The 20379-nt window shown below is 41.2% G+C and overlaps 1 protein-coding gene across 3 annotated transcripts in view; it reads left to right on the top strand.

Moving 5' to 3' along the window:
• Pibf1 (progesterone immunomodulatory binding factor 1) overlaps positions 1-20379 on the top strand; it is a 182155-nt gene that overhangs the window by 112149 nt on the left and 49627 nt on the right. For all 3 annotated transcript variants that reach the window (XM_052190803.1, XM_052190804.1, XM_052190801.1), the window contains 2 exons: positions 3920-4022; positions 17607-17737. In XM_052190803.1, the coding sequence (XP_052046763.1) occupies positions 3920-4022; positions 17607-17737 (234 nt within the window). The remainder of the gene's footprint in view (positions 1-3919; positions 4023-17606; positions 17738-20379) is intronic.

Raw genomic sequence — 20379 nt, 5'->3', positions numbered from 1 at the left:
AAGGTGTTCTTTTTTTTTTTTTAAGATTTATTTATTTATTTATATGAGTACACCATTGCTCTCTTCAGACACATCAGAAGAGGGCATCAGATTCCATTACAGATGGTTGTGAGCCACCATGTGGTTGCTGGGAATTGAACTCAGGACCTCTGGAAGAACAGTCGAGTCCTCTTAACCGCTGAGCCATCTCCACAGCCCCTGTTAAGGTGTTCTTAAGTCAGTGCACAGTTAGAAAAATCAGAATTCCAAGACTTCTCCCTAGTCACCAAATGAGATCGTTTAATTAAAATACTTTTGTTTTCAATTTTTTTCTTCCCTTTTAAAGATTTATTTATTCATGCTGTGTATATGAGTACACTGTTGCTGTCTCCAGACACATCAGAAGAGGGCACCAGATCCCATTACAGATGATTGTGAGTCACCATGTGGTTGCTGGGAATTGAACTCAGGACCTTCTGAAGAGCAGACAGTGCTCTTAACAGCTGAGCCATCTCCCCAGCCCTTGTTTTGTTGTTTTGTTTTGTTTTGTTTTGTTTTGTTTTGTTTTGTTTTGTTTGGATTTGGTTTTTTTGAGACAGGGTTTCTCTGTATAGCCCCGGCTGTCCTGGAACTCACTCTGTAAACCAGGCTGGCCTAAAACTCAGAAATCCGCCTGCCTCTGCCTCTCAAAGTACTAGGATTACAGGCGTGGGATTCCCGCCTGGCTTGTTTTCATTTTTTAATAAAGCCTTTAAAATACCTGAAACCTGGGCATTGGAGTTTGTTTGGGTTTTTTTGTTTTGTTTCTTTCTGAGTCCATTCCTTGAGATGCTGCAGTGCTGGTTTCCTGTGAGGTGATTGCAGCAGATTGTGTTTCTCATTTGATATAGAATTCTAAAGTTTCTGATAGATGTGTAAGCATACAGTAGGATAACTTGTGCTTTGAGGTTTCCAAAAGCATAAATAATTACAGACCTTCTTAAAACTCTTTCTGGTACACAATGTGGAAAGCCAAAAGGGCTTATATAATTGAAGTAGATTAAAATACAATTAACTTTTTGACATGATAAAACTTGAAAATCTGAAGTAATGTTTTTGTGTGAGCAGCAACTATTTGAAAATAGCAAACAAGACTTTGTGGTTGTGTGCTGCTTGTGCTCCCACACTGCACGGTGACACCAGGTGCTCTCTTGTCATAGTGTATCCCTCTTAGTTCCTGCTGATCCAGATGCTGGGAGATACCTTAGAACATTTTTAATTTTCTGCCTATTGTATTTCTTCAATTCTTTTCCATATTTTTTGTTTTACTTTTCTGTGTATAGGAGTTTTGCCTGTGCATATGTATATGTTCCACATGTGTGCCTGGGGCCTCTGGCAATCTGAAGAGGTGTGGGATGCACTAACGCTTCATACCCAGACTATAATGCCTTTCATCTGCTGCGAGTGGAGTTTCTCTCTCAAAATGACTTAACTAAAGCCAGGGACATTCTTATTAGTACACTACCTCTGTGATAAACTTAAAACACTGGAATACAATCTCTACCTTCAGTGTTTACATCATCTGATATTTTTTACTTTGTCACCATCTGCATAAGAGCATTTTGCTAAACACAAGTTGCCCAAATCAAGTGAGCAAGCAGTATAATGTATTTCGCTTGCTATTGCCAAGTCACTGTCATCTTCAGAATGTGGGTACATGGGTGACTGTTACATTTCGTTGTTTTAGCATCTCTCATTTCTTAATAGAAAGCAAAGGTTTTATTTGCATAAATTTTTTTCTTATCTATGCTTCTTTGTTATTGAATTTGACTGTGTTCTTTGTTCTATAAGCATTATTACATATTACATTGTAAATACCTTCATCATACATTTGTTGATAAATTGTTATTTAGAAAATACCCTAAAGGGTATGTTTTGTGAATAACAAAAATATAGACACTACACACTTATTTCCAAAAAATATGGAAAAGAATTGAAGAAATACAATAGGCAGAAAACCTGATCCCCACTCCCAACCCTAAAGGGAGAGGTTTTGTAACCTGAATTGTTTTCTGTATAAAACTATGTCAACTATAACAGGTTTATTATATAAATTTCATTGTTGATAAAGTATTAAAATTTAATAAAATGTAAACTATAAATTCCTTTAAAGTGCATAAGAAGAAAGTTGTTTAGAGGTACTCTAAAATGGAGTGGAGGGGTTAAGAGGCATTTAATAAAGGGTGGGAAAGACAAAGGTTGACTGTTTGGGGCGCAGTAGAAATGGTCCCAAGTTCTGTTGGACCGAGAGCTACACAACTCTACACTTTAAGTTGGGGTCTATTCTGCTAGTTGCATATTATTATATATTTTAGTACATAATTTTTTAAAAGAATTGTTGTCAAAAATGAAAACTACTTCTTTGTCATCTGTAATGTCAACTGATTGGCAAATATCCTGCCAGATCTAAGAATATTAGATGTCCAGATCAAAGAATATTAGATGTAGACACACTGGTTTGTTTTGCTTTGTTTTGTTTTTTAAAGAGTTATTTACTTTTTATGTATATGAGTACACTGTAGCTGTACAGATGGTTGTGAGCCACCATTTGGTTGCTGGCATTTGAACTCAGAACCTTTGGAAGAGCAGTCAGTGCTCTTAACCTCTGAGCCATCTCTCCAGCCCATAGACACACAGTTGAGATCATCCAATAAACATTTATGAAAACGTGTATGTTTCAACTTTGGATGAGCAGCCCTTACACATAAATGTGTTAGATGATATTTAGCAATCTTACATGAATTCCTTTGTCTTTGGCTAGGAAATATAAATACAGTAGGGCTCATTTTGTTCTGTAGGATTATTTGGTGGAAATTAAAATAACAACTCAACATTGTGAAAATTCCATGAATTGTCCATTCATAGGTTAAATTGATAGGGTAACTTATATGAAAATACAGTGTAGGTCTTGAGAATGATATGATTTCGCGGCATTACCTGTACTTTTAAAAAAAAAAAAAAGTGTGAGCTGGGCGGTGGTGGCGCATGCCTGTAATCCCAGCACTCTGAGAGGCAGAGGCAGGCGGATTTCTGAGTTCGAGGCGAGCATGGTCTACAGAGTTCATTCCAGGACAGCCAGGGCCATACAGAGAAACCCTGTCTCAGGGGAAGAAAAAAAAAATCAAAGAAAAAGAAGAAAAAAGTGTGTTTCCTTTGAGCCTTGGAATTGTTCAAATAGACAGCAAAGGCTACACAGAGAAACCCTGTCTTGAAAACTCAAACCAACAAACAAGGGCTGCGATGGGGCAGAGCGTGGTGGGCCTTAGGTGTATGCCTGTAGGCCTCACACTTGGAGTCACCTAGGATACAGGCATAAGACCCTGCCAGGGGAGGGGCACAGACACCGGAAGGAAGGGGTTCCTCTGGTACAGGTCTGCCTGTGCTGTGGTCATTCTTTACTGTTGCACATCCCTTCCACGGCCACTGACACAGCAAACCTGTTGGGTTATGTTTTGTATTATAAAATTCATTATATTGACTGGTAGAAACACTTTCCAAAATGTAAGCTTTTGCACATGATATTCAAATAATTTTAGGTAATAATCTCAAGTACTTTGTAATTTGGAAATTGTTGTTAAAATGAGAAAACTGTAAATGGCTCTCTTTGACTGTCAAGCTAGTAACATAATGTAATTCTACCTAGATGGGAAGGGCACAGTAATCAGGATATCATGCTTACTATATTGAAATGTCAGGGTTGTTCCTTTCAGAGATCGGAGTTGGTAAAGTATTGCTCTTCCGGTGTACTTTGGTTTGTATTGTTATTGTTTTCTGTTACTATGTGTGTTATTAGGAAAGAATGAGTCCACTTTCTGGCATACAAATATCTATTGAGTTGTACCAGTTGCAGACAGCATTACTACTTTGGTGTACATGAATGCTTTTCATTTTATTTACCTAGTGTCCACTTGGCAAGAAGAGTTCTTCAGTTAGAAAAACAAAATTCATTAATTTTAAAAGATCTGGAACATCAAAAGAACCACGTAAGACAGCTTTCACAAGAGGTGAGTAGCTGCGCCGAAGACCCAGAAGCGCGGTGCTCCCTCTCCTGGGCGGCCCTTGCTAGCGCCTACAATTACCTGCCGAGCAGTCAGAAAATAAGCTGCATGCAAAATGATTTCAAACTTGTAGACCGCACTGAATGTTGAGACCCCTAAACAACTTAGCATGCGTGCGTGGCAGAGCAGACGAGAAGGGAGACTGAATGCCCAGGACAAGGAAGCGGAAGTGGAAAGCAGGCTAGTCCAGAGCCTGGGCTTCACGGTGTCCACTGGCAAAACAAGCATGGGAGCTGGAGAGATGGCTCAGAGGTTAACAGCACTGACTGCTTTTCCAGAGGTCCTGAGTTCAAATCCCAGCAACCACATGGTAGCTCACAACCATCCGTAATGAGATTCGATACCCTCTTCTGGTGTGTCTGAAAACAGCTATTGTGTACTTACATATAATAAATCAATAAATCTTTAAAAAAAAAAAAAAAGCCAGGCAATGGTGGCGCACGCCTGTAATCCCAGCACTCTGGGAGGCAGAGGCCGGTGGATTTCTGAGTTCGAGGACAGCCAGGGCTATACAGAGAAACCCTGTCTCGAAAAAACCAAATCCAAAAAAAAAAAAACAAGCTTGGCAGATTTTGCTGATTGTTAAATATTTGAATTTTTTTAAAGTTTCTGTTTAATTAATGATACTAAGCCTTTTTTAATTTATTACTTTTTTTAATTGCAAAAAGGTTTTCATATACTTTATTTTGATCATGTTTTCCCCTTCCAGGATTCCTCCCAGATCTCCCTAAACAGCCAACCTTGTTTTCTCTTTGTCTCCAAAAAGGAAAAGAGAGAGAGGGACAAAAACAAATCAAATCAAAAACAATCAAAACAAAGCAAATTTTAATGAAACAAATGGTCCGCCCGGCAGTGGCGCTGAACGCCTTTAATCCCAGCACTTGGGAGGCAGAGGCAGGCGGATTTCTGAGTTTGAGGCCAGCCTGGTCTACAGAGTGAGTTCCAGGACTGCCAGGGCTATACAGAGGAACACTGTCTCGAAAAAACAAACAAACAAAACCTTGAGTTAGTTTGCTTTGTGTTGGCCAACTCCTCCTGACTGGGGCTGCACTGGGTGTGTGGTTGATATATCAATGAGATTCCATTAAGAGAGCCTGTTTTCTTTTTTGTGAGTTGTATCAGTTTCAGCTAGTTTCTTGCTTAGGCCTGGAAACCTGTCTTAGTTGGTATTGATATTGCTGTAAAGTAACACCATGACAAAAAACAACTTGGGAAGGAAAATTTGGCTTACACTTCCATATTGCTGTTCATCATCAAAGGAAGTTACTACTGGAACTCAGAACAGGAACCTGGAAGCAGGAACAAATGATAATATGTGTGAAGGCTGGCCCAGACATCATTGCCATTCCAGAGGCTTGCTGTGAATAAGCACACCCTTTATAGTTCTTTCTGACCTCTAGTTTGCTAGTTAACTCAGCTGTTCTGGCCCAAAATCCTCTCCAAGCTGTCTGATTGAAACTGATTTCTCTCTGCTTCTCACTGAATTGCTCTGCTTGGCCCCAAACTAACTCTGACAATCTGTTTTAATCTTCTGGCTTCTTCTCATTCTCTGGCTTGTTCTGTCTTAACCTGCCACCCTGTCTCTGTAAAACCATCCCAGTAAAACTGTCTCCTCTTTCTAGCCCCATCTCTCTTTGTACTGCTCTCTTAAGTCACATCTCTTTCCTATCTGTCCTTTGTGAGTGGGCATTTCCTACCTCTGACTCATTCTGTCAATCTTTCTCTGATTCATCATTTTTTTTCTGCCCCTCAATAAGAAACTTTCAAATATGTCTGCTTCCTTCTACAACTCAATTTTACCTTCATTGGATTAAAGTGTTTTTTAAGGGTGTGTCAAAATTGCAGCCAGGGAGATTAAAGGTGTGTTTTCTACCTGATCGCACAGATTAGAAGGTCTTTATATGTGGTCCCTTGCCAGAGCAGCCATGTTGCTGGATTAAAACTCCTACAAGGCTCTCTGTCTTGGAGGTCACAACACCTCTTAAACACTAGCACCCCTTAGTGTTTATGTTGTTATTATTCACGAACTTGTTACTATGCTGAGAATGGAACCCAGTATAAAGTTCTACCATGAGCTACATCCCTAACCCAAATACCACCTATCTTAATTTAGTCACAGTGACAACTTAATTGAAATATGAATTAATAAGGGCCTCTCAACCATAGGAATATGTTTTCAACTCATTTCCCCTGATTTTTAGTTGTATCTTTTGGCTTGATATTTGTTGATTGGCATGAGTTCTCTGTGCATTGTAGACCTTTGGCACATAAGGGACTGCAAATACATTCTCCGAGGTTTTGTGTTGTCTTGCATCCTCTGTGACTGTTCCTTGATGTATGAACTTTTTTAATTTTGATAAAGTCTAATTTATCATTTTTATGTTTTATGATTCATCATTGGTTTTTAATTCCCAGGTGAAACTCACATGTCATAAAATTAATCATTGTAAAGTAAACCATCCTACATTCATTCAGAATATGGTGCAATCACTCCTAACTAGTTACAAAACATTTTTATTACTACATAATAAAGCCTTTCCCCACTAAGCAATCAGTCACTCGCACCCACCCCCAGCTCTGACATCGCTCTGTCTAAACACACAGACCTGTTGGCTTTTCTGTGTGTTTACCTACTCAGCATAGTTGCTAAATGGAATGGAATTATATAGGTTCTGACCACTTGTATCGAGCTTCTTTTGTTGAGCATACTGTTTTCTAAGTTCATCTACGTTGTAGCATATACCTTACACTTTGTGACATTTTACTAGTAAATAATATTCTGGTCCATGTATTTGTAGACTTACCATAGATTGTTCATTCATTCTGTGGTAAACATTCAGGCTCTCACTGCCTTTTTGCACATTTCTGTGAAATGTGCTTCAGGAACAATTAAATGTTTGAATCACATTTTCAGTCAAGTAGGCATGGGATTGCTGGGCTCAGTTTTGTTTCTGGAAAGACTTTTTGCCCAGGTAAACTTTAAAGTAAGCAGAGCCTGGCAGTTCTGGCTTATAGTTTTATTACTCAGGAAAGGATTTTAAGTTTAAGGCCTACTTGGGTTATAAAAGGCCAGCGTCAGCAACTTATAAGACTTTGTCTAAAAAATTCAAAGAATTAAATGAGGATTGGGAATACAATTCAGAGATAGAGCATGCTCCTAACATTAGCAAGGCCCCACGTTCAGTTTTATTATTTTCCTTTCCAGGAAAGGAAGAAGGAAGAAGGGAGGTGAGGGGTGGAGGAGCCTGACTTCCTTCTGTGTTTCATTCTAATTTTTAGGATTCGAAAGATGTTTTTTAGTTTAGTTTAACACTGCTTCTGCCAAATGATGTTCTCCTGACCTTTGTCCCTCACTAAAATATGTGTCGTCCGTGACTAAATGCTGTTGTGCCCAGTCCTGTACAGGGTCTGCTGGCACCTGCTGCTGCTGTGACTTCGTGGGTACAGTAGCCACGGCATGCCCAGCACACAGCGTCCACAGCCCTCCTCCAGCTCCTCACGCTCTGTCCTCTGCTCCGTTTGCCTGTGTGTCCCTGAGCCTTGGGGCAGGTGACATGCTTCTCAGTGCTTGAACACTCAACTGCTCCTTTCTGAAGGGAAATGGAAGAGGAGAAGATCTAGGAGAGGGGAGCTGGGAGGAGTAGAGGGAAGAGAAACTGTGGTCAGGATGTACTGTATGATAAAAGAATCTTTTTAATTAAAAAAATGTCACTCAGAAGTCTCAGCACCTTGACTATCCATGCCTCTGCACCAACAACCACTGTTCACTTCATAAAGCTTCTGACCGTGTCTTCCAACAGCTTTAGTCTATGCCTATATAAACAGTTATCTAAGAGGAAGCTTGACTACTGTCCATTTAGCAAAACAAGGCATGTGACCTTCCCAACTGTGCTGGCTAGTTTTATGACAACTTGACATAAGCTAGCCATCAGAGAGTAGGGAGCCTCAATTAACAAAGTGCCCCATAAGATCTGGCTGCGCACAAGTCTGTAAGGCATTTTCTTAATTAGTGATGACTGACTGCAGACCAGTGCATTGTGGATGGGGCCACCTGAGCCTTTGGGCCTTCTTTTATTTTTTTTTAATATTTATTTATTTATTATATGTAAGTACACTGTAGCTGTCTTCAGATGCACCAGAAGAGGGTGTCAGATCTCATTACAGGTGGTTGTGAGCCACCATGTGGTTGCTGGGAATTGATCTCAGGACCTTTGTAAGAGCAGTCAGTGCTCTTAACCGCTGAGCCATCTCTCCAGCCCCGCCTTTGAGCCTTCTTAACCATAGAGAAGTATCCCACCGCTGGCACTAGGTTTCATTTGCTGTCTCATGGATTCTCGAATCAGCGTTGCCCACCTATGCAGAGTGGCTAATAGGCTGAGTTCAGGCTCACCTTCCTCTGCCTAGTCCCGCCTCTCCATGCTCTCCCTCCACTTTCATGTCACTGTGTTCCCTATCCCACTCTCCTGAAGACCGCCCCCACCCCATCGCCATTTTCTAGCTTTATGGTCTCTACAGACATTCCCAATTCAACATGTGATTCTAAATTTGGAAGCTATGACATATGAGAGAAAGCATGTGGCATTGGGTTTTCTGTGCATGGATTACCTCCCTTAGTATATTTTTCATTTCCATCCATTTTTCTGCAGTTTTCTTTTTCTTTACACTTAATTAAATTCCATTATATATTGGTACTATGTATTCACTATCTATTCATCAGTTGATGAGCATCTAAGCTGATTGAGTTTTGAGCCTTTGTGAATAAGCCATGGAGTATCAGTATCTTGCTAACACCATATGGATGTCAGTGGGTATGTGTCCAAGAGAGCAGGAACCTGGGTCGTGTAGTAGTGCTAGTCTCACCACTCTGAGAAAACTGCAGACATCTCTCCATGGCATTTGCATCAGTTCGTACTCCTGCCAATTGTGTAAGTGCTCCTCACTTAACATCTTCACCAGCATTTGCCGCCATTATCTTCTTCACCAGGTGAGATAGAACCCCATTCCTCCTGCAGTAAATACGAATCTCACCGTAGTTGGAGTCTGTGTTTCCCTGATGACTAAGAATGTTAAACACTACCCATATATGAGTCTTTTTTTGAGAATCCTTGGCCCATTTCCATGGCTGGCATTCGGAATATCACATGAGGAATAACTAGATATGAGTGCTTATTAAGTTGATGACTCATGGCAAGTTTTGAAGAATTTGTGAAAGGAGGGGGGATCCAGATAAACAAAATTCACAGGAACTGTGACACAGCAGGAAAATCAGCTTCATTAACGATTATCACTCTGTCCCTTGTGAGTTGAGGCTGTTTTGCTGTGGAACTTTATGAAAAATAACATTTGCTTTAATAATAATAACCAGACTGAGCATGTGACTCAGTTGGTAGAGTCCCTTGCTTCACATGAACCACTTCCTAATTTTAAGCCCCTGCACCCCATAAACCAGGCACGGTGGCATCCACCTATAATCCTAGCACGTGTGGCTGGTAACCAGAGAATGAGGATTTCAAGATTATCCTCAGTTACAGCTTGAGTTTTAAGGCCAGCCTGGGTTACCCTGCCTTAAAATAATTATGTTAAAGTAAAGATCAGATGAGCCGGGCAGCCGTAGTGCACACCTGTAATCCCAGCACTTGGGAATCAGAGGAAGGCGGATTTCTGAGTTCGAGGCCAGCCTGGTCTATAGAGTGAGTTCCAGGACAGCTAGGGCTACACAGAGAAACCCTGTCTCGAAAAAACCAAATCCAAAAAACCAAAAAATAAAAAATAAAAAAATTAAAAAATAAAAAAAAAAATAAAGATCAGCACGTGTGCTTGTATTCCATGTGAATAATTAATGTGCTATAAGGACAAAACATTTGCTATTCCTGCAATAGCAGGTCTGTGTCAAACCTTGTGAAATGTTTAAAGCAAGAATTCTTCAAGTTGGTATTGTAGCGGATGCCTACAGTCTTAGCTCTTGAAGCCAAGACAAGAAAACCATGTGCTCAATGACTTATGTAGCAAGACAGTTGTCTTGGAAGGAAGGAAGGAAGGAAGGAAGGAAGGAAGGAAGGAAGGAAGGAAGGAAGGAAGGAAGGAAGGAAGAGGGAGAGAGGGAGGAAGGGAGGGAGAGAAAAGAGGGAGGGAGGAGGGAAGGGATGGAAGGATAGAGGGAGGGGAAAGGGATGGAAGGTTGGAGGGAGGGGGAAGGGATGGAGGGATAGAGGGAGGGGGGAAAGGGATGAAGGAATAGAGGGAGGGGGAAAAGAGGGAGGGAGGGGGGAAGGGAAGGAGGGAGGGAAGTAAGGAGGGATAGGACAACAGCAATTCCAAAAACGAAATCTTGATTATGGTTCATTTTTGAAAAATATCAGTTATTCTAAATCTAGGACAGCCGGGCAGTGATGGCGCACGCCTATAATCCCAGCACTCTGGGAGGTAGAGGCAGGTGGATTTCTGAGTTGAAGGCCAGTCTGGTCTACAGAGAGAGTTCCAGGCCAGCCAGGGCTACACAGAGAAACCCTGTCTGGAAAAAACAAAAGCACAAAAAAACAAAACAAACAAACTAAATCTAGGACAATATACTAAGAGCCATTTGCAAAACACTCTACAAATCTCACACCCAAATCTGACATTGCCATAGAGCTGAGCCATTGTAAAAAGAATTTCTTAGCCAGGCAGTATTGGAGCACGCCCTTACTCCCAGGACTCTGGAGTCAGGGGTAGGAGGATCTCTGAGTTTGAGGCCAGCCTGCTCTATAGAGTGAGTTCCAGGACAGCCAGGGCTATGCAGAGACACTCTGCCTCTAATTCATTCATTGCTTAGAGATAGAGGTATAGATATAGAGCACATGTTGCTCTTGCGGAGAACCCGGGTTTCTTCCAGGCCTTTCATTACAGTAGTACTGTGTTTGAACTCAAGGCACAGTGTTGTAAGTATTCTATATTCTTCTCTCAAGCCTCTCCTGGCTTTTCCCTGTGGAGTTGAGCCTTAGCTGATGCTCACTAGCACTCTCCATGGCCTGGCTGCCAGCTGTGTCTACCAGGCCTCTGAGTGTCTATAGTTTACAGTCCAGTAGGTAGTCTGTAAAGACCTACCAGAGGAAAGCAAAGCAAGAGAAGGCTTTGGCCTTAGGAAACTGTGCTAATTTGTTTTTGGTTTTGTTTTTTGTTTTGTTTTGTTTTGTTTTGTTTTGTTTCGTTTTGTTTCTTGGTTTTGGGTTTTTTCGAGACAGGGTTTCTCTGTGTAGCCCTTGGGTGTCCTGTAACTCACTCTGTAGACCAGGCTGGCCTCGAACTCAGAAATCCGCCTGCCTCTGCCTCCCAAGTGCTGGGATTACAGGCGTGCACCCCCTCTACCCAGCTGTGCTAAAATTTTCGTAAGGAGAGCTGTTGTTTTTGTAGCAGTTAGGAAGCATGGATAATTGATATTGTGACTATTGACTGGTCCCACATTCTGCTACCTGGTGCTTTTGCTTTCCATATCTGACCTCCTTCCCTCAGCACACTGCGGAGAGCAGCACCCCATAGCTCCATCACCTGAGCTGGTTATCACCGAGCCCCTTTAGCAGAGGATTGTTCAGCATCTTTTTTATTCTTCCTTTAAATACATTTATTATATTAATGTATTTCTTCCTCCATCAGTATGCCCTTTCCTTGTAGTTAAATAACTTCCTAATCACTAGTGTTCTTAGTGCACATCAAATTGATCTACTTGCAATGTAATATTATAGATATTCTAGAAATCATTTCATTTTGCATTACAAAGAGGCCACTGTAACCCTGCCCTTACAATTTGGATGGTGCTTTAGTTGACTTAGCTGGTATCTGTCTTCTACCATACGTGTGTGTGTGTGTGTGTGTGTGTGTGTGTGTGTGTGTGTGTGTGTCAGCCAGCCTGTCAGTCTGTCATGTCTATGCTTGTGCACGTATATGTGCTAAGCATGTGTGATAATCATAGAACAACTATCAAGAGTCTAGTTTACTGTGAGGCCTCTGGGGATGAGACTCAGGTCATCCTGCAGTATAGACATTGTCTCTTTACTGAGCCTTCACCTTCTCCTTCTTCTGCCTCTTATGGAGCTGGTCCTTTCGTGTCTGCCCTTTGCTCAGTTCTCATACTGCTACAGTAATTCTAAAATACTAATAAGGTTTGTTCCATTGGTAATCTCAGGATTTGGGCAACTAAGGCACGGCTAAATTGTGAGTTCAGGCCAGCCTAGGCTACGGTGTGAGAGCCCAGGCTACGGTGTGAGAGCCCAGGCTATGGTGTGCGAGCCCAGGCTATGGCGTGAGAGCCCAGGATATGGCATGAGAGCCCAGGCTACTGTGTAAGAGCCCAGGCTATGGAGTGAGAGCCCAGGCTACAGTGTGAGAGCTCAGGCTACGGTGTGAGAGCCCAGGCTATGGTGTGAGAGCTCAGGCTACGGTGTGAGAGCCCAGGCTATGGTGTGAGAGCCCAGGCTATGGTGTGAGAGCCCAAGCTATGGTGTGAGAGCCCAGGCTATGGAGTGAGAGCCCAGTATACGGTGTGAGAGCCTTTCTGAAATGAACAGACAGAAATTAGCGAGCATAAGGATCATCCAAGGTTCTCATTTAAGATGCAGGTAAGATGATCATAATCCTGCCCTAAGGATTATGATCAGGTCTGGAGAATGAGGCTGAAGAATCCTTATTTGTAACAACTCCTAATAAACATTATGCAGGACCACACTGTGCATGGAGTCCTGTATACTTACAGTCCTGTATACTGCAGTGAATCCAATTGTGTCTTCCATGCTGCTGACTCAGATGCTTTGCCCTCTTCCTCTTCTGACTTTCTCCTTCATACCAACATTGAGGTCGCAGCTAGACCTCGCCTTGATGCCTTGTAGTGCATCCCTATAATCCAAACCCTTGGAACATGGAAAATTCAATGGGCCACACATATAGACTGTATCAATTATTTTTAAGAATCTCAAAACGAGAAGCATAGGTGATGATCAGTTAGCACTACTTGCTTTTGGTTATTAAAGTACAGGAAAATGTGCACAAACACTGGTGAACAGCTGCTGTTCTACACCCCAGTTGTTGTCTCTCCATTACAAGCCTGTCTACACTCTCTCTACCCTGAGACTCTCCAGGCCTCCCTACCTACAGCCCAGCAACCAGCACAGCACACTCGACACTTTCTCCCGGACCCTAACAACTAAATCCTAAACTTGTTAGAGATGATGATGTCATTAATACACAAACTGGAACTGGCTTTAATGGAGAGGACACTCAGTTCAAGATATTACATGGCTTACTCACAAAATATAGTCGATTGAAGCAGCCCAAAGCAAGTGCAAGACTGATAGCTGCCCATTCTCCAGGTCTGGCTGCTTCTCAGAGCCAGAGCCCCGTCCGATTTTAGTTTAGTCCTGGTCAGGATGAGACCCACTCTTTTGTAACATTTCCTGAAGTGATTGAGAGCAAAGATTTTGCCTAGTGCTGAACATCTAGTAGACATTTCATATTCCTAACATGATCTGAAAGAGTAACCAAGGATGTGCAAGCAGTTACTATAATCTACCTCTATTTATATATGTAAGTCCACTTCGCAGAACACAGTACGATCTGTCCCTGATAACAAAGGGCCTAATTTCCAGGAGCTCCTATAAAAACAAACTTCACAAGAAAAACTTCTACCACTTAAGAAAATACACACAGGCTAGGCCGAGGTGGCACACATCTCTTATGCCAGCACTGTGTAGGCAGAAATATCTAGGTGTCTGGGTTCAAGACCAGCCTGATCTGCAGTGTGAGTTCCAGGATAGCCAGGGCTACACAGAGAGACCCTGTCTCGGAAAAAAAAAAAAACGAACAAAAGAAAGAAAGGGAGGGAAGGGGGGGGGGGGTGTTGGGTTCATGAAAAGAGAGAGAGGTTTAGAAAATGTGGTATAAGGTGGTGTGGGGAAGGGGGTGCCCCAGCAGGCCCATGCCCAGACATCCCTTCCCCGTGAGGGACCACACGCACACAGACATGGTATAGAGTAGAGTTTATTCAGGGCAGAGGATGGGAGTTAATGGGGTAGTGGAGGCAGAGAAAGAGAGAGAGAGACAAAGAGAGAGAGTAGAGAAGTGGAGGCCGGCCATGACCTCATGGAGAGAGGGGGGAAGGGGGGAGAGCCTAAGAGAGGAGAGAGGTGAGAGTGAGAGAGGTAAGAGAGAGAAGAGCCCCCCTCGCCCCCTCTATTATAGTGGGCCAGGCCTACCTGGCTGTTGCCAGGCAACTGTGGGGAGGGGCATACCTGGCTGTTGTGGAGTGGAGCTTACACAGAATCCTAACAGGTGTGGTCATCTGTATATTTTGTAAATCTTAAGAGAAAAATATAAATTTGGATTATCATCCAAGTATTTTGAATTAGTATGTGAATGAAAAATATACTTATTGATCAGGTACTGATTTCCTCTGAATCATATGTACAAATGTTTGAAACAAAGGAGGAATAACAATTCTATAAACTGTTGTATCATGGGTTTAGTCATGAATCATGTATTGTATAATGCCTTAGTCATTAGTTACTAACACCTTTCTATAAGGAAAAGATTACTAACAAAAGGCAGCAATTGATTGTGAAACTTTTTGAATATGTATTAAGGTAAGTAAAAGAAGCCTTATAAAGCCATATTGGGGAAAAATTTTAATCAGAGAAATTAAATTTGTTCAGTTAACTTTTTCAAAAATAAAAAAGGTCACCACTTTTTATTCTTTCAAAAAAAAGTTTATTGAAAAAAAAAGTTTATTCTTTTTTCCCCTGGAAAGGCTAAAGTTATCTCAATGGTAGAGCACTTACTTGTTTACGTACATTAGGTGGTACATCAAGGCCCTAGAGAGCTAGGGATGGGGGTGGAACAAATATTTGGAAGATTATATACAGTTATAAAGACATTAAAACAGTAATGTTGTGGTGCTCATGAGCATGAGCAAGTCCCAACAGGTATATGTAATACCGTAAAAGTAAGGCTTTTGGCTCATTTTACTGTTTTAAAATCAGACATGTTGCTTGCTGGTGTGAAAAAAATTGAACTAGAATGTGTAGGGGTAGCAACTGTTATATTCTTTGTACAACTAAAATCAGATTGCTAAGTTTTAGACTACTCAGTCTAGACCAAAGTTTACTATAGTCTGTGACTGCCTGTCCTTCCCTCTACCTCTGTCCCTTCCAACTCTGGCACAGGCTGAAGACTGCACTTTGAAACACAAAGCAACTTGTCAGTTGAATTTATTCAACCTGGGTCAGTTCTGTGAAAACAAAGTCAAGGCAATTGTTTGATAACGTTGACTAAGGAAACTGGTTTTACAGGATAGCAGAACTAACTTAGTTCAGTTGCATATCTGAATGTTTCTAAAGCAATTTAATTGAGTAAGATTCCAGAAACTTCACAGTGGATTTTAAAGAATGAATATCTGAACAAAAGAAAAACACACCAAAACCCTAGTTAGAGAAGGAAAACGCTGTCCTTCCCAGAAGCTTTCTTTTCAAAAAGCTCCTGTGTTTTCTTCTACTTTTCTGTCCACTGCCTCTTTGTTCCTTCTTTCCACCTTCCTCAAGAAATGTCCCATTTCCATCTTGCCTCCCTTCCCTCAGGTAACGTGTGTGTGTGTGTGTGTGTGTGTGTGTGTGTGTGTGTGTGTGTGTGTGTGTGTCTGTGTGTCTGTGTGTCTGTGTGTGTCTGTGCGCTCACGCGTGCACATGCATAGACAAGCATGGTGTAGCAGAGGTAAGAGAACAAATTTTTCTACCTTTACACAGAGTCATGATACTGCACTCTAGTCACAACTTTTTCTCTGCTAGGGTCTTTACTGGCAGGGGCATCATGATAGCCCACTTGACTGGTAAGTTTTTTTGGTTAGTTGGTTAGTTGATGGTTGGTTAGTGGTAGGTTGGTTGTTGATTCGTTAGTTCATTCATTTCCCCGAGATAGGGACTCACTGTGTGGCTCTGTAGCTGTGGCTGGCTTGAAACTTATTATGTAGACCAGGCTTACTATGTGGCCCTGAACTCAGAGATCCACCTGCCTCTGCCTTCCAAGTACTTGGATTAAAAGCATGGAACATTACACTCAGCTTCTCATACTGTGTTCATAAAATGAGTGAAATTCCCCCCAAAACTGAAATACTAAGTTGTATATAGAACTTCAAGTTTACAAATATGTAGATTTTAAAATGGACTTATGAAGGAAAATATAAACAGATGTTTTACTATATGCCTGCAGTCTCCCACTCATGGGGCTGAAGCAAAGCCATGACTCAGTCTTGAAAAAGAGAGGTAGTCCAGCGAGTTACACATAGTCCAGCGAGTTAGAGGTAGTCCAGCGAGGTCTTTGAGCTTGGAACATAGATTAGTTGACGTGTATGTAACCCTGGCTTCTATCCCTAGCACTGAAATAAAAGATAAGTATAATGGTTCATTGTGAGCATACTTAGTGAATTGTACACTGAAAGATTGTTTAACATGCTGGACATGGTGGCACAGGACTTTAGCCCCCGCAACAACAGCAACAAAAAAAATGGTTTATATGGTTAAAAAAAAGTTTAACCCCGATCTTTAATTTTTTTAATTAAATAAAATGATTAAGGTACATAAATTATATATTTTAAAAACTAAAGGGTGTATGAAGAAATAAAAACTGTTGAATGATTTTGATATATATGTATATGTATATACATATGTATGTTTGTTTTTGTTTTTGTTTTAACACAGGATTTCTCTGTGTAATAGCCGTAGTTGTCTTAGAATTCACTTTGTAGACTAGGCTGGTCTTAGGAACTCACAAATATCTGCTTCCCTCTGCTTCTGAGCCCTGGGATTAGTGTCATGTGCTACCATGCCTGGCTGAATTCAAGGCCAGCCTAGTCTACAGAGTTATATATTTTTAGAAATAAAGTCTAAATAAAGGATTTTATCTAGGAATTTTTATTAGAAGGAAGTATTTATACATAAATGTATGTGTGTATGTATGTGTGGTTTTTCAAGTGTAAAAATAGAAAATGTGGGTGACTAGTCTCCGAAATTGTTATCTATTAGCATTTTACATTTTCTTGTATTGTGTACAATCATATTCCTATTATTAATAATAACAACTATATTGATTAGCCTTTTTTTTTCAAATTCTTTTTTGGTTGGTTGGTTGGTTGGTTGGTTGGTTGGTTCTCTGTGTAGTGCTAGGTGTCCTAGAACTCACTCTGTAGACCAATCTGTTCTCAAACTCAGATCCAGCTGCCTCTGCCTCCCTGAGTATTCCTAGGACTAAAGGCATATTTTACCACCACCCAGCAATTAGTTAATTTTTAAACTTCCAAATGTATACAAATTTATTTAGCCTTTCAGAATAGTTAATGTGCAAAAGAATGTGGTACACTCTGGATTACAGTACATAGCTCAGTGCAGACCTGAGGTCTTGTATCCCCAGTGTCAGAAAATTCATGTCAAGAGTAATGTGCAACAATACTAGAGCATTTTGGGCAGTTTGGTGTATTGTCAAGTTGTCTGAAGCTTAATGAAATGTGTGTTTTTCTAGCTTGACAGAGCCAATTCATTGTTAAATCAGACTCAGCAACCCTACAGATACCTCATAGAGTCTGTGCGACAGAGGGATTCCAAGATTGACTCACTGACCAAGTGTACAGCTCAACTTGAAAAAGATGTCAGGTAAACCTTCTACACATCTTTTATTTAAATAATAAAGACATTGTTAATATGCTGCTGTTTTGTAACTTGGACTGTACTTCCTAAGTAGTTGAATTATGAGCATAGTCTTAAATGATACAAGGATTCAAACTTGGAGGAAGTGTGGAGCTGGAGCCAGATCACTGGAAAAAGTGCCTGCTGTGTGAGGACCTGAGTTCGAGCTCCAGAACTTACTAGGAGCCAGACTCAGCAGTGCAGGTCTGTGGTGCCAGTGCCTCTCCAGCGATGGGGAGGGAGGTGGGGGGACCCGGAAACCAACAGACCAGCTATCGTGGCAGAAGCAACAGCAAACAAGCAAACCTGTCCCAAACAGAGGGGAAAGCGGTGACCTTGACCTCCACTGTCAGTATACTGCAAGGCCTGTGCACACCTGTGCTCCCGCCCATGCTAGCTTCTTCTTCTTTTTTTTTTTTTATCAGTCTTATTTGTACTTTTTTCTTGTCTTCTTTTTGTTTTTCTGGCTTTTCTTTTCTTTCTTTTTAAGATTTATGTATTTAGGCCAGGTGTGGTGGTGCACGCCTTTAATCCCACCACTTAGGGAGGCAGAGGCAGGTGGATTTCTGAGTTCGAGACCAGCCTTGTCTACAGAGTGAGCTCCAGGACAGCCAGGGCTACACAGAGAAACCCTGTCTCTAAAAAACAAAAAAGCAAAAACGAAACAAAACACAAAAAAAACCCAAGATTTATGTATTTATTTATTTCATGCATGTAAATACACTGCCGCTGTCTTCAAACACTCCAGAAGAGGGCATCAGATCTCATTACAAATGGTTGTGAACCACCATGTTGTTGCTGGGAATTGAACTCAGGACCTCTGAAAAAACAGTTGGTGCTCATAACCGCCCAGCCATCTCTCCAGCTCCCCGACACTATCTTCCTTTGACGCATTCATATTAATCTTATCACCAGAAGCCTCAGCGTGGGAATCAGGCAGCATTCACCAGCACAACACTGCCACGCTGCAGGACGGAAGAGCCTGCATGCTCTTGTCAGTCCTCTCAGATTCTTTACTGACATGTGGGCCTCTAAGGGGGAAGACCATAAGCAGATAGCATTTGTAGAGTCAAATTGCTTTTGAAACAGATCAAGTTTACACAATTACTTAGAACAATCTAGGTTTATCTGCCTCTGAAGTAACCCAAGAATTACCTCAGTTTCCATAAAGTTCTTGTCTTTTTTTTTTGGTTTTTTGGTTTTTTAGATTTGGTTTCTTCGAGACAGGGTTTCTCTGTATAGCACTGGCTGTCCTGGAACTCACTCTGTAGACCAGGCTGGCCTCGAACTCAGAAATCCGCCTGCCTCAGCCTCCCAGAGTGCTGGGATTACAGGCATGTACCACCACCGCCCAGCAATGTATGTCTAACAAAATAATTCAACTAGTTAATTGATTTCACTCTAAGTATGTCTTCCAAACAGATATTAAGTCTTTCTTCATCTATTAAGCATGTTGTTATTTTAGGGAAACTGAGGACAAAACTGAAGATGACAGCTTTTTCTCGTTGTGTTATATATTTGTTACAGATTTTTTTAAAGATTTATTTATTTATTTACTATATGTAAGTACACTGTAGTTGTCTTCAGACACACCAGAAGAGGGCATCAGATCTCATTATAAATGGTCATGATTCACCATGTGGGTGCTGGGATTTGAACTCAGGACCTTCAGAAGAACAGTCAGTGCTCTTCCCACTGAGCCATCTCCCCAGCCCCTATCACAGATTTCATAATACTATCATCTTACTTTTATAATCTTGGAGAACGGATATGTAAACACCTAGAGAAAAATGCCTCCTATACTTTGCCTTGTAATAATGTTTAAGTACTATTTTGCTAAGAATCAAAGTAGCTGGAAATATTTAACATGGAAAAAATAATAGAAAAGATTTCATAGATAAATTCATCTCTTAAAAAAATAAGCAGCTTATCCTCTGAAACATATAGTGTGTCAGTAGAACCAAACCGTGATTCCCTGTGTCCCTGCTCAGTGCTTCTGTGGTCCCTGCCATTGTTGTACTGTGTCCCTATGCTCTGCCCTAGATAGTGGGAAGCCTCCTTAAATAGCGTAGCTAAGAAGAGTTTGGAAATGGAATAGGGTATTTATTAAAAGTGAGGCTACATGTTGATGATATGACAGATATATGTGGTTATAGTTTTGTCATTTAAAATATTCCATAATAAGTGAATTGCTTTTTTTAATCTTAAGGGCATACTGGGCAGGCTAGAGAGATGGCAGAGTAGTTGAGAGCTTGTGCTGCTCTTGCAGAGAACCTGGGGCCCACAAGGGTCCACTCCCAGCCACCAGGCCCTAGGGGACCCTACAGTCTCCTCTAGTCCCTGCAGAGCCTACACTCACTGTGCACAGACCCACACGCAGACTCATGTGGACATGCATAATTACAAAGGAAGGTGAGTAAGATCTCTTTATAAAGTTGAGGGATACATCATGCCGACTGTATACATAGGTTACATGAGTTATAATGTAACCCTGGGACAAGTTAGTAAAGCTCTCTGTCTTATTATCTTATCAAACTTTCTGTAACAATAAAAAATTTCCATATCTGCACTATCCAGTATGATTGATAGCCACTTCCCACATGTTACTG

This window comes from Apodemus sylvaticus, chromosome 8 (assembly GCF_947179515.1).
Source record: "Apodemus sylvaticus chromosome 8, mApoSyl1.1, whole genome shotgun sequence".
Classification (NCBI taxonomy): domain Eukaryota; kingdom Metazoa; phylum Chordata; class Mammalia; order Rodentia; family Muridae; genus Apodemus; species Apodemus sylvaticus.
This window is presented reverse-complemented; position numbering and strand designations above follow the sequence as displayed.